At 54.2% G+C, this 27377-nt stretch overlaps 2 protein-coding genes across 2 annotated transcripts in view; both read right to left on the reverse strand.

Moving 5' to 3' along the window:
* Window positions 1-955: 955 nt before the first annotated feature.
* On the reverse strand, window positions 956-4370 carry TMEM138 (transmembrane protein 138). Its single transcript, XM_007944903.2, has 4 exons — window positions 4243-4370; window positions 3001-3172; window positions 1336-1411; window positions 956-1068 (listed from the first exon to the last, which is right to left on the reverse strand). The coding sequence occupies exons 1-4, from the start codon at window positions 4368-4370 to the stop codon at window positions 956-958; spliced, it is 489 nt and encodes a 162-aa protein (XP_007943094.1).
* Window positions 4371-13251: 8881 nt separating this feature from the next.
* Window positions 13252-27377, reverse strand: part of TKFC (triokinase and FMN cyclase) — a 14564-nt gene continuing 438 nt past the window's right edge. The window contains exons 2-19 of the mRNA XM_007944904.2: window positions 25751-25861; window positions 25469-25650; window positions 23951-24029; window positions 23545-23634; window positions 22484-22518; window positions 22325-22409; window positions 22141-22230; window positions 21512-21628; window positions 21010-21129; window positions 20687-20824; window positions 19790-19896; window positions 19510-19613; window positions 19355-19388; window positions 19156-19245; window positions 18647-18800; window positions 17301-17447; window positions 13393-13578; window positions 13252-13274 (exon numbers count right to left, since the gene is read on the reverse strand). Of these exons, the coding sequence (XP_007943095.2) occupies window positions 13252-13274; window positions 13393-13578; window positions 17301-17447; window positions 18647-18800; window positions 19156-19245; window positions 19355-19388; window positions 19510-19613; window positions 19790-19896; window positions 20687-20824; window positions 21010-21129; window positions 21512-21628; window positions 22141-22230; window positions 22325-22409; window positions 22484-22518; window positions 23545-23634; window positions 23951-24029; window positions 25469-25650; window positions 25751-25861 (1892 nt within the window). The remainder of the gene's footprint in view (window positions 13275-13392; window positions 13579-17300; window positions 17448-18646; window positions 18801-19155; window positions 19246-19354; window positions 19389-19509; window positions 19614-19789; window positions 19897-20686; window positions 20825-21009; window positions 21130-21511; window positions 21629-22140; window positions 22231-22324; window positions 22410-22483; window positions 22519-23544; window positions 23635-23950; window positions 24030-25468; window positions 25651-25750; window positions 25862-27377) is intronic.

Here is a 27377-nt window from a genome sequence, read left to right on the forward strand (position 1 = left end):
AGCTGAGGCCATCCTAGATGAACCAACAGCCAAAGGATCCCAAGGTATGTGAAAGCTTGCCTTAGTGCCCCCAGACCACGAGCAAGCCCAGCTGAACCTGAAGACTCAAAAGCCAAAACACTGTTTCCTGCTGTATGTCACTCAAGTTTGGTGGTGGCTCGTTACACATTTATTCTGGCAACAGAAAATGGATGCTATGGGCATAGGAATTTTAAAGATCACTCTTGAAAGGCCCATTTTTACCTTCTGAAGATTTCTGATACAGAGGGAGAGTCTGAACCAAGCACACGTCTGGAACTCCAGGGGTAGAAGGGGGGCACTGGATTACATGCTGAGTGTGTCAAAATCACCGCGTACTTAGAACGGGGCTCACTAAATATCTGCATTTGATTGTGGCACAATCTGCCCACTGAGTCAAGTAGAGATGGTGAGGCTAGGGTTTGGCACACATGAGACTGACTCCACCGTTTATGGAAAAAAACCATTTATTTCCTATTTAGAAAATGTAAAAAAAAAAAAAGAGCCTTGGGTATAAATTCTAAGTGTCTAAGGTGTCATCAGTCAAGAGCACATGAATAGCCCTCTTTCCACCTTCAGTCTTTACGTGTGGGGCAAGGAAAGGAGGCACCAGGAGGCACTCCTGTTCCAACCTCAACAAAAAGAGCCACAGAGCTCCATGGGACTCCAGGGTCGGAGGAGTGGATGGGACAGAGCAGGAAAGGAAGGGGGATCCAGGTGAGGCAGGAGGGGATCCAGGAACATACACTGCAGCCTGTACTGGGGACACTTTAATGTGTACGAGGGGGGTTTCCCTTCAGCATCACCTGACACGCTGGCCTGAGCTGTCCTGAGAAGGCCAACCTCCTTCCTCATGCACAGGGCTGGCCATCCTTTCAGAGCAGCAAATGTGGCTCCCATCAGGAGGGAAAGCATCCGTCAGTGAGACAAGAGGAGGTCACCTTCGGCCTTGCAGGAACTCCTTGCGCAGCCACAGGGAGTCCTGGTAGAAACGAGGGTCTCCCAGCCTCACAGCTGTCCGCTTGTAGAAGTAACAGTATAGCACTGCCGCTAAGGGTAACGCACAGAAAAGAAGCGAGGGGCCTAAGGATCCATTTCAGGGTGAGAGCAGGTCCTACAGAGGCTGTGGGGCCCTGCCCCACGATTTCCCACTGTCCCCCAGCGAGGGCAGAAACTACTCCTGCTCATGGCATCAGTGCCGACAGGGCAGCCCCAAAAATCCCATCCAGCTGTGAGGGGGGCAAGCCGGGGCCAGGGCCCTCCCTGCCAGACCACCGCAGGGATCAAGGTCAGGCCTGACGTTGGTCTGGTCCTTACCTAGTCTCTGAAATACAAAGAGCGTTTGAAGTCCATCTGTCCAGACGAAACGGTTGGAGTTTTTCCAGCGTAAGTTCTGAAGGCGATATGAAGGCAGGGAAGGTCAGTGGCCAGGTAAGACCCAAACCTCTCTCATTTGGTTAGCTGCAGAAAGCCCACATGGTTAAAACCATGCTCATCTTGCCCTCCTCTTTGTACACTCACCAAGGAGTGTTTCTCAAAGGAGATCCAAGCTCCTTTTTATGCTGCAGAGGGAATCTCCTTTTAATCCTAAGGGAGGAAGTTTGAACTAAGCAATTTATCCCCTTTCGTTTGTCAGCTTGTGCCAAGGAGACATGATTCTCAGCTCAGCCTTGAAAATCTCAGGGTCAGCTCCTGTCAGATAAAGGCTGAGTGCACGCAAGTCTGATCAGAGTACCAGCCTTACGGCACGAAGCCAGGAACTGGAGCTGAGACACTCCTCTTCAGGTACCACCTGGAGCCTGCAGCACTGCCCTACTTCCTTTCTGTGAGCCCGACTCTCGTGTGCAGGCACAAGGGCAACTCAGCAGGGCTCAGTGGAGAAGGTGACTTCAGAAAAAAAGCGACTAGGTCTTAAGGTGCACCTCACCCAAGCCACTGTGTTTTCAGTCACCTCATACACTTGTGAAATCTGGACAATGAATAAGACCGACCAAAGAAGAGTTGATGCCTTTGAATTGCAGTGCTGGCAAAGATACTGAAAATACTATGGACGGCCAGTAGAGTGAACGAATCCACCCCAGAAAAGGTGCGGTCGGAACGCTCCTTAGAAACGAGAATGGCCAGACTTTGTTTCACCTACTTGGGCTGTGTGGTCAGAGGGACCAGTCCCTGGAGAAGGATATCATGCTTGGTAAAGTAAAGGGTCAGCGACAAAGGAGAAAACCCACCACAGGATGGATTGACACAGTGGCTGCGATGATGGGCTCAGGCATAATAAGGATTGTGAAGATGCCCTCAGCATCTCCCTCCATGGAGGGAGTGTTTGATTCTGTTGTACAAAGGGTTGCTATGAGTCAGAGCTGAGTCGATGGCACCTAACAAGAAGTTTTGAAGTGTTCCATCAAAATGAGAAACAGATGAGAGACTCAAAGAGAATTTGTGAGGCAGAAGAAATCTGAAACGATGAAAACTGGCTCTGACCTGAATGAAGCTGATGCTGGGCCAGAGGCTGGTCCTCCTCGTGTAAGTGACAGGGACTAGGCAGAGGGCTCGAAGCACGAGAAAGCAAGCAGCCCTCTTACGTGGCCAGTTTCCGGCCACTCCCTGCCTGTCGCACTAGTCATGGGACACTGATGCCTAATGCTCAGAATTAGCACTCACATACCCTAACAGCCAGTGAGACAGATGCAACTTCCTCTTTTAGTCCTGGTGGGCAAAGGCGGACTGAATGTTTAAGAAATGTCCTTGACCCTTGGATAAGGCTGTCCTTCGACACATAATGTTGGGCAAAAAAAACGTGCCTCAAGAAACCTGGGTCTAGCTCCAGCCCTGGCCACTTTCATCTCTCCTGTTTCCCGTGCAGGATTCTGTGAGAGGTGAAAGAAGCATTCATCTCCTAGGATGCTTTCAGTTAGGCTGGGTTCCCAGAGGAAAGGGACTGCCAGCCCTTTCAGGATCCAGCATTCACAGCTGCACTCTTACCATTACCCAGACGTGGAGGGAGATGCTGAGGGCAAAGTACACAGCTGTCAGGATGATGGTGCCTTTGAACTTATGGAACAGGAGGTTGACCAGGCCGGCCTGGAAGACGAAGGTGTTGAAGAACATGAGGAAGATGATGATGATGTTGAAGAGGATTGCAATATCCTGGATGCTGCAGACACACAAAACGAGACACACCCAAATGGAGGTCTAGGTGAGGACCCAGAGCAGGCCCTAAATCCTAGGGGACATCACACAGTCTGTCCTTTCCTTGTGACAGTCATCTGAAATCCCCTAGAGACAGCGTGGGCTTTGGGACCCAAATGCCATCAACTACAACTACTTGCTATCCCCATCAATTGAACTGCAGTCCACAGACAAGGCTTTCTTGCTCTGACACTCTTAACTCCATGTACCTTCTACGTACTTCTGAGGAGAAGCTAGTCTCCTCCCTATTGCTCTCTGACAAACGCCAGCCTGTCACATAACCTGATCCCATCAGTTTCATCTAGCAAGACTACAATGCCTTTTTCCCTGATCTCTAAATGGCTGCCTCCAGAATGCCAAACACGTTTCAGTCCAAATGTCCCCTCTCTTCACAGCTTTCCTTTAACCACATTACCTAAAGTAGCCCTGACCTCCTCACCCCAGCTCCTTCATGCCCACTACATAACATCTCTCCCATTTGAACTGACCATGTTTTGTTCATGTACTCATTGTCTCTCTCCACCAGAATCTAAACCTCACAAGAGCAAGAACTTGTTGGGTTTACCCTGCAACCAGGACAGTGTCTGTAGGCTGAAGAGTACTTATTGAATAAAGGGAGGTCATGTCCAAGACTGTGGCTTTCACTTTAGAAACTGAACTCCGACTCTAGAAATCTTGATGCCAACAGTTTCAGTCTCATGGGATTCAGACTTTGACTGCCCTTTTTTTAGCCTGCCAAGTTGTAATCCCCTTTCAAGGTGATGGAAGATAATACTTCTACTCACAGATGGGGAGAGTGATAGAGTCAGCAGTCTGTCCCTCACCTGCTCTGTGAACTACTGCCCTTCCCCCAGCCCTTGTTCAAAGGATATAAACAGGATCTGTGACCAGGTCATGAACCATGGAGTGTCCCGAATGATGTTGAATTTCATCACCCCTGCTATTTCTCTGTAATGCCTGCAAAATGCTAAGTCATGGCTGTCACGCCTCTGCACTGCGTGGGTTCAGCTTTCCACACATGCCCACTTAACTCACATGAAGAGCACCAGCTGGATGACAGGAGCCTTTCGGAGGAGCTCCGAGAAGGAATTGACAAAGAGGTCACAGGACAGAAGCAGGAACTGCAGAGAGAGCACCAGGCTGTAGTTACTGGTCTGGAGCATCTTCCTCTGGCTCTCTGGGGCCTCCAAGGGCACATTCCACGGTTTTCCAGACAAGGCACCGATCTCTCCCCAGCACTGAGGGAGAGGCGTTGAGTTCCTCCAAATCAGACTGTTTCAGGCAAGGCCTGCTGGGCCAACAAGAAAGGAAAGCTTAGAGATACATTCATACCAAACCCACTGCTGCGGAGTCCATTCCAACTCATAGTGACCCTCTAAGACAGAGTGGTGCTGCCCCCTACGGTTTCCAAGACTGTAATCTTGATGGAAGCCCACTGCCACATCTTTTTCCCATGGAGTGAAGCAGTTGGGTTTCTGCTGACCTTTTGGTTTGTAGCTGAGCTCTTTAACCACTGTGCTACCAGGGCTCCTTACATTAATACAGTAAATACTTATTGGAGATCTACTATGTGCCAAGCACCATGCTAGGTGCTTGGAATGCAAACAACAACAACAGCCTAACTATCAGTTCTCGAGACACTCACCCACAAACCTTTCTCCAAGCCTAGAACTTTTTAAACCCAAAGCTCTTAAGTTCAAAGGAATCTAGGGAAACAACAGAGAAAAATAACTGTGGGGCAGATAATAATGAAAATATGCATAAAAATAGCAACACACCCTCATATATACAGCACTTACAATGTGCCAGGGGCTGTTCTAAGCACTAGCATTATTTAAGCCTCACAATAACCTCATGAAGGAAACTGAGGCCCAAAGAGGTAAAATAATTTGTCCATGGTCACACAGCTAGTAAGTGGCAGAGCTGGGATTCAGCTCTAGGCAGTCTGGGCCCAGAGACTGTGCTCTTCACCACTGCACTGCGCTGCCTCCCATATTACCGACAGGCTGAGGAGTAAGCAAACCGAACTCACTGTCGTTGAGTCGGATCCAACTCATAGTGACCCCTCCTTGGGTTTCTGAGGGGTCATCACTACAGAAGTAGATTGCCCAACCTTCCTTCTGAGGAGCGCCTGGCGGGTTTGAACCACCAGCCTTCTCATTACCAGTCAAGTGCCTTAGGCACTACCCCACCAGAGCTCCTGATGAGTAACTAGGGGGCAAAAACATTGGCATAGGAGAAGGAAGTGGGAAGTGGTGTAAGCAGAAAAAGCTGAAATACTACTCTCCAGTTAATCTTTCAGGTTATAGCAGCAACAGAGTGATAGCAGGTAAAGGGACCTGATCCTTTATTGTCTTATTTTCCAAGGTCTACAAAGTATGGGGGGAGCTCTGGTGGCACAGTGCCTAAGGCATGTGGCTGCTAACCAGAAGCCTGGTGGTTCAAACCCACAGGCCACTCCTCGGAAGGAAGATCGGGCAATCCACTGCCGTAGAGATACTGCCTCAGAAACCCAAGGAGGGGTCGCTATGAGTCGGGTTGGACTCAACGGCACATAACAACAAACAAAAACAACATGTACCAAAAATAAAAATCAAGCCAAACTCACTGCCACTGAGTCAATTCTGACTCATGACGACCCCAACTGGGTTTCCAAGACTGTAAATCTTTATGGAAGCAGATTACCTTATCTTTCCAACCGCTGACCTTTTGGTTAGCAGCCAAACGCTTTAACCACTCCACCACCAAAGCTCCTTTCACCTATGTTTCAGGCACCATATATAACTTGTCAACCAGACAATTCCATTTACTCCTCACAATTCTACAGGGAAAACGCAGGGTTGGAGAGTTCAACTAATTCCCCCCGGAATTAGCTGAACAGCGGAACAGCTCGCAAATGAGCGAAGCCAGACTTCATAACCAAGTCGGCCGCCAAAGCCCGCGCACTTGACCACTAACTTCACCGGTCACCAGAGGGCTGTTGGGAGGATTCGCTATAAACACATGCACATCGCCATGCCCTAGTGAAGGGTGACGACCTCTTCCAGTTTAGGGCAGTGGGGATTCACAAAGTAACGAAAGGCTCTTCAGTTCGTCTGTTCACTGCTGCGTTCCCTTTGTCTCCTGAGCAGTCGTCCTCACCCTTCCCAGTCAATTTAAAGATGCGGTTGCTTTGGCATAAATAAATAAAGCCACCAACAACAAAAAACCTGACTTGGGATCACTTTACCCACTCCTCATTCACCCCTCTCACCTCAAAGAGCCATCGCTGGTTGTCATGGGGACACGGTCCTGGCTTCCGGAAACCAGTTTTAAATCCCGGAAGTAGATGGCGGACGCCGGCTCCGTGTACGCCGTTCTACCTGTTGTCATCGGTTTTCTCTCCCGGCTCTATGGCCAGCCCGTCGCCATGTTTGGACCTTCGCTGTCCCCCCGCCCAGCGTTGCTGCTTGCTGACCAGGGCTCCCCGCCCACGCCGAGCGCGGCTTGAAGGCCGGTGGCTGCCAGGAGGCTTTACGTCGGCCCCCAAATTTCCGCTCCCAGGGAATGGGGGCTGGGGGACCGGCAGGACCGTCGCGGCGTTCCTGGTTCCTGGAACCTCGGACTTGGGGAAGAAATGCCGGTGGAGAAACGGGATCGGGGTTGGGGGAGAAGGAGAGCACTTTGGCGCGCCGGCCTCCGACATCCCGGGGCTTAGACTTCATTTCCCAGGCGGTCTTGCGCAGGAACGGAAGTATTGAGAAGCTATAAGAGGGCGGGGCGGCGCCCAGTCGGTGCCGCGGTTCTTGAGAGCTTCGGACTTCTGTTTCCTAGAAGCTCTGGAGGTGGCAGCGCCGGGTGGGAGGAAGCTGATCTCGGAGACCCTGGCTTTCCTACTTCCCAGTGTGGTTCAGGAGTAAGAAAGAACCGGGCTGGGAGTTTAAGGACTTGGCTCTCGTATTATCCTGCTGCTACCTCGCTTTGCGCTGTCAAAACCCCTCGCTCGGCTTGATTTTCTCTACTAGGAAATGGGCACCGTTTTCCGTGCCCTTCTTCCCCCGGTGGTGGTTATAAAGGCACGAAAGCCAACAGGCGGAGCCTCCCGCCCTCAGTCATTCTAGGTTAGTTGGGACCAAGGGCCAGAAAGAGGAGTCAAGAATCAGCTCCTCAATTGCTACAACGGTTCTTCCGTCATCAGAGCCGGACTTGAACACGGTCTGAAGGGCGAGTGCGCAGTCGCTCTGGTGTTGACGCGCTTATCTCGCTCCTGGCTAAAATTTGGGCCTCCTCACCCCTGAGTCCTGACTTCCTCACCTGAATTCACAGAAAGCTGCTTTTGGAAGTGAGGGATCCTGGGAGCTGAAGGGAAGTGGACTTGGATCCCTGCAGCGGCTCCGCCCTTCACTTTGGGCCCCAGTGTTTTTGAACCCTAAGGGTTTAGGACTTGAACTCCACTTTTGGTTTTTAGGATTCCTGATGTTACCTCATGCGTTTGAGAAGGGTGAGGCACAAGGAACTGTCTGAGGTAAAGACCGTTGTAAGAGTGTGGGCAGCCTTTTTCTAAGACTAAACGCCAAACGGGAAGTGCCCACTTCTTACCCTGAACCTGACTTGTTACAGCTCAGCCTGGCTGAATCCTTTCTACCAAGGGACTGAGGAGAGAATTAAGTCGTAGAGGAGACTTACTAGATGAGGATGGACAAACTACAATCCACAGGTCAAGTCTTGCTTGCCTGGATAGTATTTGCATTTTCAAATGACTGGAAAACCCAAAAGAAGATTTTGTGACACATGAAAATTATATCCGTTTCATATTTCAGTGTCTTTTAAATAAAATTTCATTGGAACACAGCCATGCTCGTGTGTCTATGGCTGTGTTTGCACTGCATTAGCAGAATTGATGACACAGTTGTGACAGAGACTGTACGGCTTGCAAAACCTGAAATACTGTCTGGCGCCTTCTTTGTAGAAGAATTTGCCGACCCCTGCCTCAGAATGGGGCTTTACCAAACGAGGGCCAAACAGGAGACCACGCTGTGGTGCACATTCTGACATCGTAACCCAGCTTCCTCTCTTAGAATAAATGAGAGGGTATTTGTAGCTTTCGCCTCGCAATGTTGCCTGCAATCACTCTTCCTATTTTCTCTGCTTTTGTTTTTATTTCAGACAAAAGGAGGGCTTATCTGTGTACTTTGAGCACAATAACCACCCCTGAGCCCTCTGTCAGGAAATTCCCCATTATCTATTCCAAGTCTGTCCCAGAGTAATCCAGGCTCTTCCCGTGATCACCTCTTCTATAGGTGGCTACAGTCCTTAGGAGGCTATATTTACTTTCTTTTGTCTCTGGTGACCTGAAGCTTCTTCCACGCTTGTGGGAATTGAGGGGACAGCTCTGAGGCTGGATACACATCTGCGAGGCCGGTACTTGGGGCCCAAAGCTTCTAGGAAGCTAGTGGCATGACTGTCTTGTGCCTGCCTCATGGGAGCTTTCTTTCTCAGGGATTCCTGTCAACGTGGATCATCTTGGGAGAGCTCAGCATCTGTTCTGGGTTTAGGTGAGCACATGGCCTGGGGAGAGCTGATGTGGCACGTGGTCAGAGCCACTGAAAAGCCTGGGCACAGGGGCCACAAGCTTCAGATTTCTGTCAGGCTGCAGATTTAGTTAGGGTGACAGGCTACAACAACAACTAAGAAGCATGAATACTTTACTCTCACTATGGCTTTTCACGGAGCTCTGGTGGCATAGTGGGTTAGGTATTTGGCTGCTAACCAGCAGGTCAGCAGTTCAAACCCACCAGCTCCTCTGCAGAAGGAAGATGGGTCAGTCTGCTTCTGTAAAAGATTTACAGCCTCAGAAACCCAATGGGGGTCAGAATTGACTCGATGGTAGTGAATTTATGGCCTTTCATGCATTTTCATGCCAAATATTTGAAACTCTTGCTCATTTACTGGGTCCTAGTTTTAACTGGGAGCTCTGGTAGCATAGTGCCTAAGGCACTTGACTGCTAACCAGAAGGTTGGCGGTTCAAACCCACCAGCCACTCCTCAGAAGGAAGATGGGGCAATCTACTTCCATGGTGATATCACCTCAGAAACCCAAGGAGGGGTTGCTGTGAGTCAGCTCCAACTCGACAGCAGTGAGTTTGGTTTTGGGTTTGTTGTTGTTGTTGTTATTTGCTGTCGAGTCGGCCCCGACTCATAGCGACCCCTCCTTGGGTTTCCGAGGCAGTATCACTACGGAAGTAGGATTGCCCAATCTTCCTTCCGAGGAGTGGCTGGTGGGTTTGAACCGCCAGCCTTCTGGTTAGCAGTCAAGTGCCTTAGCCACTAAGCTACCAGAGCTCCTGGTTTTGGGTTTAGTGTTAGTTAATTGATCTTTCTGAGCCTTGTTGTCCTTATCTGTGAGATGGGATGATACCTCACAGGGTTGCCAAGAGGGGTCCATGGGAGAATAGTAAGGTAGTGCAGAGTCCATTCATGACCGGTTCTTCTCAGTCACCCCTGTGTGTTACGGAGTACCACTGCTCCACAGGGTTGTCTTGGCTGTGACCTTTACAGAAGCAGGTCATCAGGCCTTCCTTTCATGGAAACGCTGGGTGGGTTCAAACCGCCAACCATCCGCTTAGCAGTTGGTCGCAAAGCACTCACACACCCCCCAGGCTCCTTGTTCATCACTGGTGTCTAACTAGTTCTATAAATATTATTATGTGTTTCTTCCAGATGAGAAGACTGAGTCCTCCAAGTGTTGAGTGAGCTGCTCAAGGTGCAGCCGTTAACAAGAATTGGCACCTGGGCCTCTATTCTTTCAGCCTGCCACTGGGTTTAAAGGTGAGGAACTAAGTATCTTACCTCCTTGGGAGTTATTGGATATTTTGGGGCCTCCTATTTTTTTCTCTTAGGAGGTCTGTTGGCACAGTTGTTAAAGCATTTGGCTGCAGTTTGAACCCACCAGCCTGTCTGTGGGAGAAAGATGAGGCAGTCTGCTTCTGTAAAGATTTACAGCCTTGGAAACCTAGAGGGCAGTTCCACTCTGTCCTAACAGGTCACTGTGCGTGGTTTTGGGTTTGGTTTTCTGCTTGTGGTTCTGACTTAAGAGCCCTCCAGGGCAGGAAGCCACATTGTTGCCTTCATGATATGAGGGCATGGGGCCGGGTGACAGCCTCGAGGAATGGGCCCATGCTGCCTACACATTAGCTGGAAGTGAGGGTGGTCCGGTGACTCCGCACACTTGCCCGCCAACCCCCACGCCCAGTTGCGTTGCTTTTAAGAGCAGCTGCTCAGGGGCCGTGCCTGGCCCAGAGTTGGCCTCTGAGTTTATCAGCTGTGCGTGGAAATCTCAGAATAAACCTCTTGCTTTCTGGACCATGAGTTCTCGCTTCCTCCTTTCTCTTCTGGACTTTCCACAGAGGAAGAGAAAGCGGAAGCCTCCGGCCTGGGACAGCTGAAGGGTATCACCCAGTTCAGCACCAAGTGTCCGGCCTCTGGAGTAAAGGCCTAATCTTACCTCCTAAGAGGGCTGGTCCCCACCGTCCCCCCTCTGGGGAGGAGAGTGTTTCTGTAGAAGCGGGAGCCTGTGGGGCTTCCTTCTGGCTAGCCTGGAGTGTTGTGCATGCTCCGTTCGCATGGGGATGTTGCTTCCTTATGGTGGAACCGAGGGCTGGAGCATTTGTGTGATCCAGGCTGGGTTTTGATTCCTGTCCTTCCTTTCTTTCAGATGGCCAGGCCTCCTGGTAGGGTATGGGGAAGTGCTGCTTTACCTTCAGGTTCTTTAAAACCAGAACCAACCTTCCCTAATCCTGGGAGGGGTGCTAGTTCTGGGCTCTAGGCCCAGAGTGCTGGCATCTACACAGCACAGGTGCTCTCCAGGACCAGCCCCAAGCTGGAGCTTGCTGTGCTGTGCACGTGCATGGCCAAGTGCTGGGTGGGGCTTGCTCACGGTCTGTGACCAGAGATCTGGCCTGCCCAGCCACCAAGGCCTCACCCGGTGGTGCCCAGGCTGATGGCAGGGGAACTGAAGCAAAAAGCACCCACCCCACAGGCCAAGAGTGAGGTCCGTGCTGCCTCCTTCAGCCAGTGTGTGGGGTGCAGCCAAGCCGGCAGGGACAGGTGACTCCCTCCTGTCTCCTAGAAGTGCGAGACCAGAATGGTTGTGGGACGGTTTTACCTGTCCTGCCTGGCATTGGGCTCCCTGGGCTCGCTCTGCATCCTCTTCACCATCTACTGGATGCAGTACTGGCGCGGTGGCTTCGCCTGGGACGGCAGCAAGCTCATGTTCAACTGGCACCCGGTGCTCATGGTTGCTGGCATGGTGGTGTTCTACGGAGCTGGTGAGTAAGCAGTTGGCATTTCATGGCTCAGGCCTGGGCCAGTACGTCCCTTCTCCAGGGCTGGCCTTCATCGCTGTTGGACTTAAGACTTCAGGGGTGGGGTGGGGTGGGCTGTCCTGTCACTAGGCCTGCATGTCATTTGGGGGACAAGTGGTGAGAGGGGAGCATCTGAGCAGGGCAGTTTCATGAGTGCTCTAGGGCAAGTTCAGCAAACCTTCTCTGTCAAGGGCCAGACAGTAAACATGTGAGGCTTTGTAGGCTGTGTGCTTGGTGTTGTAGCTCCTTACCTCTGCCACTGTATCACACGAGCAGCCGTAGGCAGTTCATAAGCAAGTGATCATGGCTGTGTTCCAATAAAACTTTATTTACAAATGCAAGTGGTGGGCCAGGTTTGGCCTGTGAGCTGCAGTTTGCTGACCTCAAGGGAGTAGGAAGTCGAAGCTTCTTGTGGCAGAATCAGGCCTCTGAATGAGGGACCCAGACCCTGTCTTGTATTATCTTTGCCGCATGCATTTAACACTGTGCCTTGGGGCCCAGGTGAGCCTCATTTTTCCCACCTATAAAATGGGAGAAATGATGACATTGATAATAGCTTACCATGTGTGCATCCCCTGCATCATCTCAGTTTGTTCTCGCAAGCTTGTGAGGCAGGCTCTACTGTGATTCCTATTTTACACATGAGGAAACTGAGACTGAGAGAGGAGAGGCCAAATGGTTAACCAGAGGCAGAGCCAGGACTTGGACCTAGGTTGTCTGACCCTTGAAAGCTAACTTTAGTTGTGAGAATCCAGTTAGATGAAATAATAAATGTAAAAAGGGTTTTTTACCTGCAAAACCCCATACAGGCCGTGTTTATTACTGTAATGACCCAAGGAGCCCGCTCCTCTGTTTGGAGCACTGTCCCTTCTGTCCTCCTCCATGGCTGATGGGAGAGGAGATACTGAGGATCTGACACTGATGGTCTGGAACCCGCCCCCCCAGCCCCACCAGCACCACCCTGAAGGTGCAGGGAGGCTGAGTGGGATCACATCAGGATGGATCTCCTGAGGTGACGGGGAGGCTGAGCCTTGGGAGTGCTCTCTCCTGCAGCGTCGCTGGTGTACCGCCTGCCCCAGTCCTGGGTGGGGCCCAAGCTGCCCTGGAAGGTCCTCCACGCAGCCCTGCACCTGATGGCCTTCATCCTCTCCGTGCTGGGGCTGGTAGCGGTCTTTACTTTTCACAACCATTCTCGCATCAGCAACCTCTACTCCCTGCACAGCTGGGTGGGGATCATCACCGTCTTCCTCTTCGCCTGCCAGGTGGGTTCTCTCCACCCTCCTCCTCTGGGTTCCCACGGCTGGGCCTTCACTCGCATCAGCACCAAGTATTCGCTCTCCTCGTTGCCTAGAGAGCGTCATGCGGGGCACGTCCTGGAGCACTGGCAGAGCATCGCCTGTTCCTGCTCTTGTGCCTCCACCGCCCACCTGGCATCCCGGGGCCACCGTGCTGGCTCTGATAGCCGTCTTTCCCACCTTCCCCACGCCCACCTTTCTGTGAACTGCAGCAACTCTAGAAGTGGTTCTGTGCCCTGATGCCAGCCTTCCACACAGGAGGGGTTTTGTGAGCAAGATCTGGAAGGAGGTGGAGAGAAATGAGTGCTGGGGTTTGCTGGAGCTCAGCATCCCATGTAACCTTCTCATCGTTGCCCTGACGTTTGTGTAATAGAAATAGATGGAGCACAGTGAGGACAGTGAGGAAGCTAGGTGTGACCGTGGGCAATGCCTGCCGGGAGCATTTGGAGTTGTGAAAAAGGGCCCATGTGGAGATGGGTTGGAGGCGCCGTGGGGGATGACTGAGGTGCACTGGTCACACACAGTCTGTCAGGTGCTCCTTCCCTCACGTCCATAGTGGTTCCTGGGCTTTGCCGTCTTCCTCCTGCCCTGGGCGTCCCTGTGGCTGCGCAGCCTCCTTAAACCCATCCACGTCTTCTTCGGAACCTCCATCTTCTCTCTGGCCATCGCGTCTGCCATTTCTGGCATTAATGAGAAGCTTTTCAACAGTTTGTGAGTGGAATGGGGCCCCTGATCTAAGATGGAGGGGAGGAACTAGGGTCTTAAGAAGACACACCCTAGAATCCTAAGGCCCTGCAAGAGAGCAGAGACCCTTTGAGGTTGGCCTGTTCTCGATGTGGAAGGTAATGGTGGAACTGGGTCTGATGCAGTGTCTTCTACGGAAGCGTCTTCTTTTATGCCCAGTCTTCCTTCCATGAAGTGGGTGGTATGTTTGAACTGCCAGCCTTCTGGTTAGCAGTGAAATGCCTTAGGCATTACATCACCAGAGCTCCTCTATTTTAAGTGGAGATTGGTAAATTGGTTAGCAAACACTTATCAAGTATCAGACTGATGGAGCACCTGCTGTTGTAATTGACGGTTACCTTCCCAGCAGCAGACTGCCACACCTTTCTCCTGTGGTGCAGCTGGTAGGTTCAAACCGCCAGCATTTCAGTTAGCAGCCAAGCACCTAACCACTGCACCGTCATGAGGCAGTTCTACTCTGTTCTATAGGGTTGCTATGAGTTGGAATTAATTGACAGCAATGCGTTTTCTTTTTTTAGTAAAAAATGGTTGCATGCTGGGCTACTCACTGCAAGGTTGGTGGTTTGAATCCACCCAGAGGCACCTTGGCAGAAAGGCCTTGCGGTCTGCTTCCAACCAATCACCCGTTGGAAACTCCGTAGGGCGCAGTTTCACTCCACAACTCGCGGCAGCCATGAGGCGGGATCAACTCAATGGCAGGAGCCGTTGGAAACCCCGTGGGGCAGTTCCACTCTACAGCACACGTGGTAGCCGTGAGCTGGGATCAACTCAATGGCAGCTGGTTTAGTTTTGTTTTCCTTTTGGTGCATCACAAACCGCTCACTACCAGCATTGGTAGTGTCATTGCCCTTTATAGATGAGGGAACCGAGACACAGAGAAGTTAAGTAGCTTACCTAAGGGCACACAGCCAGCAGAGGCAGAGCTGGGATCTGAGTTAGGCAGCCTGACTGCAGTGCCTGCATGCCTTACCGGTGACTCCTGTCCTCCATATTCTTAAGGCAGCAGGGGCAAGGGCGAGCAAAGAAGATTTATGGTCAAGCCTGGGTTTAGACCTTGGTTGCTGATTACTAGTTATGTGACTTTGACCAAGTAATTTCACCGCCTTGGGCCTCAGCATTCTCATAGGAAGAGAGCGTTGTATAGATACTTGTTTTTGTGGTGGGGACTTAGTGTGTTATAGGTAACAATAGTGCCAAGTCAGAGACGGTCCTGGGAAGGCCCTCTCACCCTCTCCTAGTGGCAGCAAGTCTCCTGCTACGTGAAACAGGTACAGTCTTTAGAGGCCCCATGTTTTGTCATCTGCAGAAGGAACACCACCAGGCCTTACTCCAGCCTGCCCGAGGAGGCGGTCTTTGCCAACAGCACTGGGCTGCTGCTGGTAGCCTTTGGGCTGCTGGTGCTCTATATTCTGGCTTCATCTTGGAAGCGCCCGGAGCCTGGGATCCTGAATGACAGACAGGTATGGGTTCGGGGCCAGCCATCCAAGGAAAGCTTGGGCCTTGCCAAGAAGACCAGCCTAGTACTTTGTGGTCCCAAGGTGGCACTGGCCAATAACGGACCACCCATATCAAACCAGCATGTCCCAGTGACTGTGGCAACCAGGAGCCTGTGGCCTGTCCATCAGGGGCAGACAGGGAACTTCATTGAGGTGCAGTGTGGCCTCATCGTCCCCAGGGGTGGGCTTGATTGTGATGGGAATGCACAGTGATTTCTGATTCCCCAGCCTGGGGGCCGGTCTGCTGGGACAGAGGCTTGGTGACGAGTGCTTGTCTTGCCTGTTCTTGGCCATGGAGCCCTCTGATGGGATGTGGTGAAGTGACCAGGCTGAGGGACTTTGGGGCTTCCCTGAAAGATGTGGTGGCTTGCAGCTCCGCCCTGGTGTGACTGCTGCAGGTCAGGGGCCGTCGTGACAGCACGTCATTAACCCCTGTGCCTCTGCCTGTCTTTCTAGCCCCTGCTGCATGGTGGACAGTGAAGCGGCCGGGGCCCCAGAGCAGTCAGTGCTGCAGTCTGCCCTCCCCTCAGCAGCTCGCTCTCTGGGCTCCCGGCTGGTGTCGGCAAGACTTCCTCTGGCTTCTGTCTCTCTAGCCACTGGCAGCCCATCTGCTTTGCTTGGTGGCTTTGGCTTCTGCACCTTCTCGGCATCAGCATCTCCGGCCCCTCCTTACACAGGGCCTCCCTGCACTGGCCGCCTCAGGCTGCTCCTGCTTTCTCTGAAGAAGGCAGGTTGCCCTCACCTGAGAATCCCTAGGGATGTGGCGGGAAGACACCGACAGTCACATGAGCTGGGACCCCAATGCAATCTGTCATGTGAAAATGAGGGTGACAGCAGGGCCTTCGGCATTCCCCTCATGGGCACCCCACATGGCACATGCTTCACCCGCCCTAGTAGCACTACTCGGGCCCATCTGACGTAGGCTTGGGAGAGGATGGCAGGAGGTGGCTGAAGGAGAGGGGGAGGGCGGGTGGCTGAAGCCACCTCCGTAGAGGGGAAGCTCTCAGCTGTTGTGTTCCCCGTCGCCCCATTTTGTCACTGTTGTGTTCTTTGTCACTGTGTTTTGTCACTGTTGTGTTCCCTATTGCTGTGTTTTGTCTGTGATGTGACCATGTGGCTCCCTCCACCTCTTTTAGCTGCTACTCCAGCTGGAGCCTGGACCTCAGCCTCCCTCTGTGGCTTATATGCCTGTCACTGTCAGGCAGCCCTACGAACCCTGGTAATCTGCAATTCCAGAAGTCTGTCCCTGTAGGGATGGATGGCGGAGTGGGCTGCGGACTTCCTCCGCTTCTCCCTGCTGGATCAGGCCCCCCCCCCCAGGCAGGCCCCCTTGCTGCCCTTGGCCAGCCCTGCCAGTGGCCACTCTGGCTGACAGTGAAACTGTGAGGCCAGGTGGTGGTGGTGTGCCCAGCAGATGCCTTGCCACCTTCGGGGATGTCCTTGCTGAGTAGCAAGGCGCCTCCCCTGCCCCCACAACGGCTGCTTGTCTGGCTGCGCCCAGTCTTAGCTGTAGTCTTTCCCAAGGAGGGCAGGTGGGGAGGTGGGAGTCTTGACTCTCTGCTGTGTGTAGCTGCTTTTCCTGCCATCTCCAAAGAGCCCTGTCTGGGCCCAGGGCCCACACTGCTGCGCTTGGAAGACAGGTGGCCTGACGCCTGGGGTCCTGAGCCTGCAAACGACCTGGCGAGTGGATGCTGACAGAAGGGCTGTGGCTGCACCTCCTGGTTAGGATGAAGCCTTCAAAGCCATGGCATGGCTGCTGGAGACTGTGTGACATGGCCAGCTCATCCCCTCTCCAGATGTAGACACTTGGCTTGTTTATGAAGGAGCTGCATTTTCATTAAACATGTTTTTTAAAGACTCTCAGCCCCCTTTGCTGAAATGACTTTAGCTATAGGCCTGGGGCAACTTGTAAAAGTCTCGGGACAGGTATGACCCTCAGACTCAGGGAGGGAAAATCAGGAGGCACTAAGAGCCACATGACCAACCATCCACCTGGATAGACTCATACACGTGGATGGTCCTTAATAGTTGATGCCTTCTAACCACCTGGCAGGTTCTAGTATCCTTCCTATCTGTAGACCTGGAAAACGACTCAAAAAAGGGTGATTTGCCTGAGGTCACCCCACCAAGAAAAGGCAGAGTTGAGATCCACCAGCTGATGTCACCTGCCGCCATCTCTGGCCCAGCTGCTGAGGTGTGTGGCTGTGCGTGCTGACCCTGCAGGTGGCTGGGGACCTTGGTGCCACTGACGGACAGGGAGTCCTGGGCAGAGAAGCCCAGAGGCCAAGGGAGCTGCAGCCAGGTTGGGGCAAAGTAGGTGACGGTGGGCCCCTTCCCCGGGGTGCCCTGACTATAGCTGCCACCTGAGGGTGGAGCAGGTGGTAGGAATACAGCAAGACCTGTGTAAGGCAGCAACTCGTCAGAGATGAGTCTGGGCACTCAACTGAGGTCAGATTCTTAAAAGAGTGACAGTAAGCACCCTATCAGAGTGGAAAACTTGCAAGACCTGAAGTACAAGGCAGTCCCTTTGAGCTCTAGCTCTCACAGGTTTCAGTGCGGTGACTGCCAGAGCTCGGGTCCTTGAGCTGTGCTGGGCTTTGCTGTCATCAGTGCATGCGGGTCCTCTCTACACCCCAAGACGGGCACATCCTGACTGTACAGCATCTAGAAGCTAAGTCCTCAGCCTCAGTTCAAGGAGCTGGTGTGAAGCAGAGCCAGGGATCAGTCATGTCCGAGTCCGCCCAGGCATTAGCCACTTCCCAGGTGTGCCAGATATGCACTTGACCGTCTGCATTGCGCACCAGCGTCAACAGCCCCTCCTCACCAGGCACCCCCAGTGTCGCTCCAGAAAGAGACCCAGGGGCTGGCTCAGGTGCGGTTTCTGATTGCCTTCCCTTCTGGTGCCCCATCTGCCTGTTTCACGCCCAAAGCAGCACTGGCTTCTGCCAGCTCAGTGCCGAGAAAAGCCTGCGCGCCAGCCTTCCATGCGTTAGGTGTGGGGTGCGTACTGGGAGGACAGGAATGAGGATCCTGGCAGAGCCAACCCAGCTGAGTAGACCCAGCTTTGGGGTCTTAGCCGGTGATGGCCTGCCCAGTAAGAGACTGTCATGATCAATTCAACCTCCGCCCTCACACGCCTGGAAGGAGGCGGCTGGAGAGGAAGCTGTCGGAGAGGAAGCTGTGGCTGTGTTGTTTCAATGCTGTTTATTTCCTTGCTTTTCCACTGCCCCAGGCTCAGGTGCAGAGAGGGCCTTTCAAGGGGAGAGTCTTACAGCCGGATTAGCAGTGGCGGTTACAGGCTGAAATGCCAGCCCAGGGAACGGGCCTTATCACTGAAGCCCAGAACTGGCTGGGCTGGTGCCAGGGACCCCACCCTGCCAGAGAGCAGAGGGGAGGGCAGTGCCGATGAACCCTCGTCTCCACAGTGGAGTTGTCCTGGAGGCCCTGGTGGGGGATTTCCTGCTGCACTCGGTGTGGGGAGAGTGGTGGCTGGAGGCAGAGGAAGTGACAACAGGCACCTTAGCCCAGCAGTGAGGAACCGAGGCCGGGGGCAGTCACACGCCCTGGCTCTGCAAGACCTCCAGGATGGCACGGAGGACGGCGGCAGCTGCCACGGCCCCGGGGTCTGGCTGGTCCAGCCGCGCGGAGCTGATGTAGCTGGCTCTGCCGGCTCCGGCTTCCATATTCTTGGTGGCCTCAGCTGCAGCTTCAGCACTCTGAGGGGTGTGGGTGGGGGCAGATTTGAGGACGGCCAGGACGGGGCCACCAGGCCTCATTCATGCCCTGGCCAGGGTTCCTCTGCTGTGCGATCACACCCATGGCCCTCTCGTCCTAGCTCTGCCAGCACCCGTCACGGTGCCACCAGGGCGGACCAGTCGCCTCCCATGCTGCCACCATTCACTAGGTACCGGACACTGGGCTTGGGTTCTATGAACGAGGTACTGTCAGCACCTCCACTTCCCACAGGAAGAAACTGAGGTCTAGGTGGGTCCCTGTGCTCAGTGTCACACGGAGAAGGGAGCCTGGTGGCCCCAAGCCTGTCTCTGGGCAGCTGGGCCCAGCCTCACTCACCTTGACAGCTTTGGTCAGGATCTGGAACAGGTCAGCCCCTGGGCTCTTCCAGGCTTGGAGCTCCTGTCCTGCTGCCCACAGAGCATCCAGCTACACAAGGTGAGGGAGGGGCTGAGGACTGGCCTTGCCACCAAGGGTGGCCAATAGAGCTTCCAGGCTCAAAAGAGGGTGAGGCTGGGGCTATAGCCTGCATACGTACCATGGTCCTGTCCCCCGGGGCAGCCTTTCCATACCTAGCAGAGGAAGAATGGAATAAGCCTTCCTGTAGCCTCCCTGTAGGGAATCCCTTTAGGGGTGAGGACAGGGCCCGGCTCCCCAGCCCGCTGTTGTAAGGTACAGGGCTCTAAGGCTCACTTCTGCATGGCCTCCAGGCCGGCATCCATGGCAGCAGACCAGGTGGGGAGGTCAGTGTTGGCCCTGAGGGGCTGGGCAGCCGCGGTCAAGAATAAGCCATAGAGCTGCAGAGGGCAGAAGGCTGAGCACCAGGAGCTGATCCGGGCCCAGCCGCACCACACCCCTCCTGCCGTATTGTCCAAATGCAGGACGGACAACCTGGGCAGTACCTGGCCAGGGCCCAGCCACACTGCACCCCTCCCTGTCAGCCTCTGGCCCACCTGGGGCTGTTGACACTCACTGCCCCCGAGGAGCCTCCCATCTTCTCCAATAGCAGGATGGACAGCCTGGAGAGGACCTGGGCAGGGCTGGCAGGAGGCGGGCCTGCTTTCAACCATTCCCGGATGGCTGCAGGCAAGAAAGATGGTGAGAGGTTCAGAGAAACCCAACCCTCTCTGGACCCCAACCAAGTATCCAACCCTCTCTGCCAGTTAGCAGTAATGGGGGAAGGGAGAGGCTGACGAACTAGAGGGACCACACTGCCCAGGCTCCTGCTCTCTGTGCCCCGTGTGCAGGCTGCTGAGTGGGAAATGACAACTGAGACCTCAGCAGTCACCCAGCAGGTGAGGCCTGGGCACTGTCAGCCCTCAACCTGACATTCACATCCTGTGTCCCGCCTCATGTTTTTCCTTAGCCCTGTGCGTCAATATCCTGTGTGTTTCCCTGATGCATCCTGTTTACTGTTTGTCTCCTCATCAGAATGCAAGGCACAAGGGCAGTGGTTTTAGTCTACTGTGTTGATCAGAGTTAGTTGAGAATGGTGCTTAGTCCGTGGTAAGCGCTACATACATTTTTCTTGGATGAATGGGGTTGGACAATGAAGCTGTTGGTCTGGGTGGAGTGAGAACTGTCAGGTCAAGAGCATTTCCTTAGGATTTAGTCAGTCACTGTAAAGGATTCCCCTCTATGCTGAGGTGATGACCACCCTATGTTTGTACCATCAGAAGGTCCTTATCTTGAGAGTAATGGGTGAAATGGGTGCTAAGCTTTCCTGAATGATGTCACTTGCAAAATAAAAGGTGGCAGCTCTGTGTCAGCCCTCACACTTCCAGAATGTTCTGGATCACGAAACACCAACATCTAAGAGCCCATGTGCCGCACCAGAGGCTCTCATGACCCCAGCGGGGCTGGCACTGACCTCTGGCAGCACGGCTGTGAGTGCTGCCACAGTCCCCGTCCCCGGCGGCCCGGTCCAGGGCATTCAGATGCTCCTCCAGGCCCAGGAGGGTGGTGCACACCCGTTCCAGCACCAGCACCATGCGCTTCGAGGCTCGACCTGGAAAGAGGGCAGAGGGGAAGAGGCCCGCCTGGCCCTTCTCACAGCCAAACTTGACCAGTGTAGGAGGTGTGGGTGCCAGGGGCTAGACCCTGCCAGCCACTTGGGGTCCCTGTGCACCCTACTCTTGCTCAGGCTCTGGGCCACCAAGGAAATGGCTCCTCCCTGAAAGCAGGGTCTGGTACCTCCTGCAGCAGTGGAGTCAGGAGCCTCTTGGGACTCGGCGGGGGCTGCCCGACTCCGCTTCCGCCCAGTCACAGACACCTTGGCCATGCTGGGCCAGGCCGACGCGGTGGTCTCAGCATCTGGGGACCAACAAGACAGTGGGCTCACTCTTGGGCACGGGCCGCCAGCCAGGGGTCATGCAGGGCCTGGACTCCCTGCCTGGCACTGGTGCCCCGACCCTCAGCGGATGGCCTCTCGCTCTGGAGGAAGGGGAGCCACGTCAACAAGCATGTACCGAGTGCCTCCTGTGAACAGGGAAAGGGGCCAGGCAGATCGGAGGGGGATCCTGATACAAAGGCTTCCACAGTCAAGTGAGAGGAGGCTGGAGACTCCAGAAAGGTCTGCTTCATAGGGCCCAAAGCCCCACGTCTGTGGCCAGCCCTGATGGGGACCCTCAGAATCCCTCTGACTCCCCCCAGCCCCCGCAGCCCTGCCTTGGAGGACCCCAGGTTCCAGTCTCACCTATCAGTTTAAGGAGGGGCTCGTCGACCACCAGGAGGGTGAGGGAAACACCAGGCATCTCCAGTGCAGACATGAAGGTGCCCACTAGGGCCCGGGCAATCTTCACCCCACGGCCCTCTGCCGTATCGGAGCACAGAGGTCCATGAGGGAGGGAAGGAAGGCCATCCCCCCACCCCAAGGGAATCAGAGAAGTACAAAAACAAGCACATAGGAGGCTGGGGCCCTGAGGTCAGTGCGGAGAGGCCAGCTTTCCTCAGGGCATCATGTGTCCACAGTCCCTGGATGTGCCCCCTCTTCAGGGAAGATGAGTAATCACAGGTCTCGCTTACTGAGTTCTACCAGGTAACAAGCACCCGCTAAGTATCTTACATGTGCTCGATCTCCTTGAACCCTCACAACGATTCTATTACGCAGGTACCACTATCATCACCCAACTTTACAGACCAGGAAGCCAAGGCCCCAACAAACAGCAACACGCGAACTCAGGCTCATGTGCCTACGAAGCCCGTGCTCCGGGCCGTCTGAGGCACCACCTCAGCTGCTTCGGTCATGTGCAGCGCCATGGGGCTTTGGGCTGAGGGAAGAAGTTCTGGGGGTCAGGCAAGGCTCCTTCCCAGTATGGGGCTCACCCAGAGAGCGGACAGCAGCGTCAGCTATGATGCCCAGTTCCAGGAAGGACAGGCCGCCTAGGTTGTTGACCATCAGCACCACCGAGGAGCCTGTAGGTGGATGGCACACCCCCGGGTGAGACTCTCCAGGTGCGCCCCATGAGAGAAGTGAGAGAGGTAGGAGTCGGGGGGACAGGCCACCCACCTGACCGCACAGGCACGTGGGACGCACTGGAGGCGTCTGTCATGTGGTCGAGCATGAGCTTCACGATGTTGTCGGCTGTCGCCATCTGTCAGAGGGGCGTGAGTGAGCCACGTGGGGGGACCTGGCCTCAGCCCAGCCCAGGGCGGGGTGGCCACCCACCTTTATCCGACGCACACCGGCTTCCCCGTGGATGCCTGCGGATAGACATGTCACTGCTGACCCACCCAGGTCAGGGATGGCTTGTTACCTCCTATCAAGAACTTGCTGAAGTGCTCGGCACTGGGCTAGGCTCTGTGTGTAGGGGGAGGGCGTGGTACAGAACAACGAAAATCGTGACGCTTGTGCCCTGGTGGTGGAGGCAACCAGGAACCAGAGGGGCTCTGGCTAGAATGTCCCGGTGAGGCCAAGGAGGCCTACGCCCATCAGCCTAGATGCCGAGGGAAGGGTAAGGGAAAGCTGTGCAGCAGGGGTAGCCTTTGAACGGCTCTGCAGAGAAGGGCTGCATTTGGACACAGGCAGGAGGACCCAGGAGTGGTGAGGCCAGGCCAGGAGGCGGGCAGTGCATGGAGCCCCGTGTTGGGAGCCCTAGGTGTGGACGGCAAAGTGGGTAGAAAGCAGGGAGGTTGGGCTAGAAGGGCCTCAGGGCCCACTTAAAAACATTAAAACCACCTAAGAGATAGCTGGGAGCTCTGGTGGCATAGTGCGTAAGGCATGTGACTGCTAACCAGAAGGCTGGCGGTTCAAACCCACCAGCCACTCCTCGGAAGGAAGGTTGGGCAATCTATTTCCGTAGTGACACTGTCTCAGAAACCCAAGGAGGGGTTGCTATGAGTTGGGTCTGACTTGATGGCACATAACAACAGCAACGACAAGAGACAGTTATAAGGAGCCCTGGTGGCATGGTGGTTAAAGCACTTAAATGCTAACCGAAAGGCCTGAGGATTGAACCCACCAGCCAATCTGTGGGAGAAAGATGAGGCAGCCTGCTTCCATAAAGATTTACAGACTTGGACATGCTATGGAGCAGTTCTACTCTATCTACAGGGTCACTGTGAGTCAGAACTGACTCGATGGCCATGGGTTTAGTTTTTGTTTAGGGGACAGCTCCAGGTGAGCGTTAAGCAGAGAGGAGCAGGTAAAATGGTCCCAGTGTACAAGAAAGGGACAAAACCCAAGACCAAGGAGCAGGCATGGCTGGGTAGGGATGGCCACAAGCTTACCCAGGCCCAGCTCTACCTCGTCAGTGGCGAGCTCAAAGGTGGGTTTGGAGCCAGGGACACTGCAGGAGGACAGGCTCACCCCCAGGGTACCTGTGAGAAACGAAGCACGAGAGGGGTTACGCTCTGCTCTTGGCACTGGGCACCAGGCAGGGCAGCAGCCATCCCTGCCCACAAGCAGCCTCGTCACTGGGCAGGGCTGCCAGCCTCTTTCATCTTAATGATGAAATAAACCCAGCTCTGGTACCCAAGGCCACTGGTCCCTGGGAGCTCCCCTCTGGAGACCCTCCTTCTGCCCCTAGGGAATATCTCATAAAGCCACTATCATGCAGCTGACAGCATCTGTTTCTAGGCCCAAGGTCTGCTTCAACCTTGCTCGTGCCTCCCCCAAGCCCCTGGCTGCACTCACCCATGGCCTTGGTGACCGCGTTCACACGCTCGGTGATCTCCTCTAACCCCATACCAGCTTCAGCCAGGGCCCCTGCCACCTGCACCCCACAGAAACAGGAGTCACAATGTGACTTGGGACTTAGAAGCCAGGCTGGGGAGGTATTTCTTGTTGGGCGGGGGGAATCCTAGTGCTCCTATACCTGACCTGGCCAGTCACATTTAGGGTACTTCAAGTGCACCCCCTTTATTCACAACACACGTGCCAGGCTTCTTCAGGAACCCCAGTCTCTTGGAAGCATAGGGGGCCTTTGCAAATGGAGAAATGGGCCCAGGGAGGGGAGATGACTTGTCCAATGTCACACAGCCAGATGGCAGTTAGTTTCCCAATTCTAGAGTTCTTTTCCCCCATGGCGCACACACTATGGCTCACTTTATCCACCCACCCACTCATCCCTCTACTCATTCATCCATCCACCCACCCACTCACTCATCCATCCATCCATCCACCCACTCACCTACCCAACCATCCACCCATTCAACCACCCATCTACCCACCCATCCATTCATCCATCTACCCATCCACCCACCCACCTATCCATCTACCCATCCACCCACCCACCGACCCATTCATCCATCTATCCATCCATCCACTTACCTACCCACCCAACTACCCAGCCAGGCAGCCATCATTCACCAAGCATCTATTATGTGCTGAGTGACAGGAAAAAAGATGACTAAGTCACAGGTCCTGCCTCCAAGGAGCTCACAGTCTGGGGAGCAGGTGGGAAAGTGGACTCACAGACAGAAAATTCCCTGCAAGGTGGTAACTGTGGTTATAGAGTTCACGTGGGATGTTACAGTAGCACTGAGGGGCTCCTAACCAGTTTAGGGTCAGGTAGGGAGATCAGGGAAAACCTCCCAGACAAGAGACACCAGAGATGGGCCTCTAAAAATAGTAGGAGCTAGGCAGACCAAAAGCGGAGAGGACGTTTTAGGCCAGAGACATAGCCTAAGCAAAATAAAGGTAAGTCCCAACCTGGTAGCTACTGGGACCTGGTACTTACAGAGCTCTTGTAAGAACCAGGAGTGGGGACTGGGCGATGAACTTGGAAAGTCAGAGAGGTAAGTCAAGAGTGTGCCAAGTGCCTGACCAAGGAGCTTGTGTTGACTCTAGGCTTTGAACCTGGTCAGATATGTTTCTAAGAGACACCTCACATGGCAGTGCAGGGAGCAGACCAGGGAGGAGGCGGGAAGCAGGCAGGGGGCCCATCGAGGAGGCCACTGTGGCCTTCTGGGCATGAGCAGATCAGCCCTGAAGTGAAGCTGGATCAGGGAGGACAGGCGTCAGAGGAGGGCACGCAGTACCCAGGTGTTTGGAAGGCTACTGACTGAGTGCGGGGGAAGGAAAGGGAAGGGCTGGGCAGTGGCTTCTCAGGTGTGTGGGGGGTGGGGGCATGGAAAGGTCCTGCCACCAAGTGCTGCCCAGAGAGAGAAGGCTGAGTGAAGGGCAGGGCTGTGTGTATGGGGGCGATCTCACCTTGTGTATAATCACAGTACCACAGAGCCCCCGTCTGCCTGCCTTCTTCAGGACGGTGAAGGCACTGTCATCCCCGACGACCACCATCTCCACTGGGATACCCTCGGCCCGGGCCTGCTCTCGGGCCAGACCAAAGTTGAGCCGGTCCCCTGTGTAGTTCTTCACGATGAGGAGGGTTCCCGCTGCAGGAACAGTGGGCAGGGCCCCGTTGGTGCTTGGCCTCATCCACCCTGCAGCTTGCCCTCCCTTTGCCCAGCCCCGTTCCTCCACATGTGGTCTTACCTGTGCCTGCCTGGGCCACCGCCCTGATGGCTGCCAGGATGCTGCCCACGGCTGGGGAGGTGAACACGGCTCCCGCAATGACCCCGGTCAGCATCCCCTTTCCTATAAAACCTGGAGACCAGGGTGGTGGGGCAGGGGAGAGAGGACAATGGGTGAGGACCTGTGTCTGTAGTCACTGGGGCGTCCTTCTCTCTAGGGCCTCATGGTTTGCTGAGCCCCTATTGTGCCCTTGACACCAGAAGAGCCCCACTGGAAGAGTTCCCAGAGCATCGTTACATGGCTGACTCTGTTTCAGGAGACAACGTGGTGAGGCCTTCCCTGACCTCCTAGCCTAAAGCAGGGACCCCATCCCATCCCCAGGGACCCTGTGCCATGGACTGAATACATGTCACCTTGGCTGGGCCTTGATTCTTAGTGATTTGGCCTTTATGTAATGATGCAGTCATCCTCTGTCAGGTGATTGATGTCATCAGCTAATCAGTTGTAAAGGGATAAGGGCAGGAGGGGACACCCTCACTCAGGTCATAGCCCTGATTCTCATGTAAGGGGAGTTTCTCTGGGGTAAGGCCTGCATCACTATTTATCTTATGAGAGATGAAGAGAGACAGAAGTGAGCAGAAAAGGAGGGATCTCAGTACCACCAAGAAGAGCTGGGTGTGATCGCATCCTTTGGAGCCAGGGTCCCTGTGCTTAGAACTTCCTAGACCCAGAGGAAGACTGATGCTAAGACACATGGAGATCTCCAAGGGCCTCTGGGCCCACAGATGTCAACAGAGGGCAAGGACCTGCCCCCAAAAAGCACCTTCCCCTGGAGCTACTACTTACCCACCCAATGCCATCGAGTTGATTCCAACTCATAGTGGCCCCACTGGGTTTCCGAGGTGATAAATCTTTATGGAAATAGATTACCCCATCTTTCTTTCAGACTTCAAGTCTCCTAAACTGTGAGAAACTAAATTTGTTTGCTAAAACCACCCACCTGTGTGTGGCATGTTATCGCAGCACCAGATAATAAAGGCACCGTTTGTCTTCAACATGTGCTTGTCAGGCTCCCAAACCATCTCCTTTCTTTATGGGTTTACCCAGCTATTGTCTGTCTCCCTCCAAAGTAGAATGAAAGCTCCGTGAGCACAGAGGCCTGGCCTGTGATTCCTTATGGTATCCCTCGTGCCCAAAGCAGCGCCCGGTACACGGAGCAGTGAGTAGATGAATGGACTCAAGGCAGGGAAGACAGGAAAGGTACCAAGGACACAAAGCCTGGTCCCTGTCCTCTAGGAGCTCCCAAGTGAGCTGGGAGGGATGGCATCCTTGGCAAATGGAACATCCAGCACAGTCCCTCAGTGTGGGTGAAACTGCAGGGTGGGTGCTTAGGAGAGGGATACTGCTCTAGGCCAGAAGTCAGGAAGGCTTCACAGAGGAGGGGGTGGGTCAGCCAGGCCCAGAAGGCCAGGAAGATGCATGGAATCATGAAATCTCAGCATTGGAAGGGCCTGAGAGGTCGTCTGGCTAAACTGAGGCTCAGAGAGACCAAGACCGGCCCCAGATCACAGCATGAGGGGCTGGGAGAGGGGAACCAGAAGCTAGTTCCTGACGCTGGGTGAGGATCTGTCCCAAACTTCAGGCCACA

Source organism: Orycteropus afer, unplaced genomic scaffold (assembly GCF_000298275.1).
Source record: "Orycteropus afer afer isolate SDZICR_OR568_19922 unplaced genomic scaffold, OryAfe1.0 scaffold00130, whole genome shotgun sequence".
NCBI lineage: Eukaryota > Metazoa > Chordata > Mammalia > Tubulidentata > Orycteropodidae > Orycteropus > Orycteropus afer.

Excerpts from the sequence above, each read along its gene's own strand:
- TMEM138 (XM_007944903.2), bottom strand. The coding sequence starts at position 4,370 with ATGCTCCAGACCAGTAACTACAGCCTGGTGCTCTCTCTGCAGTTCCTG. Across the intron at positions 3,173-4,242 it reads ATCCAGCTGGTGCTCTTCAT|CATCCAGGATATTGCAATCC; the intron begins GTGAGTTAAGTG and ends GTGTGTCTGCAG. Across the intron at positions 1,412-3,000 it reads CCCTCCACGTCTGGGTAATG|AACTTACGCTGGAAAAACTC; the intron begins GTAAGAGTGCAG and ends TATCGCCTTCAG.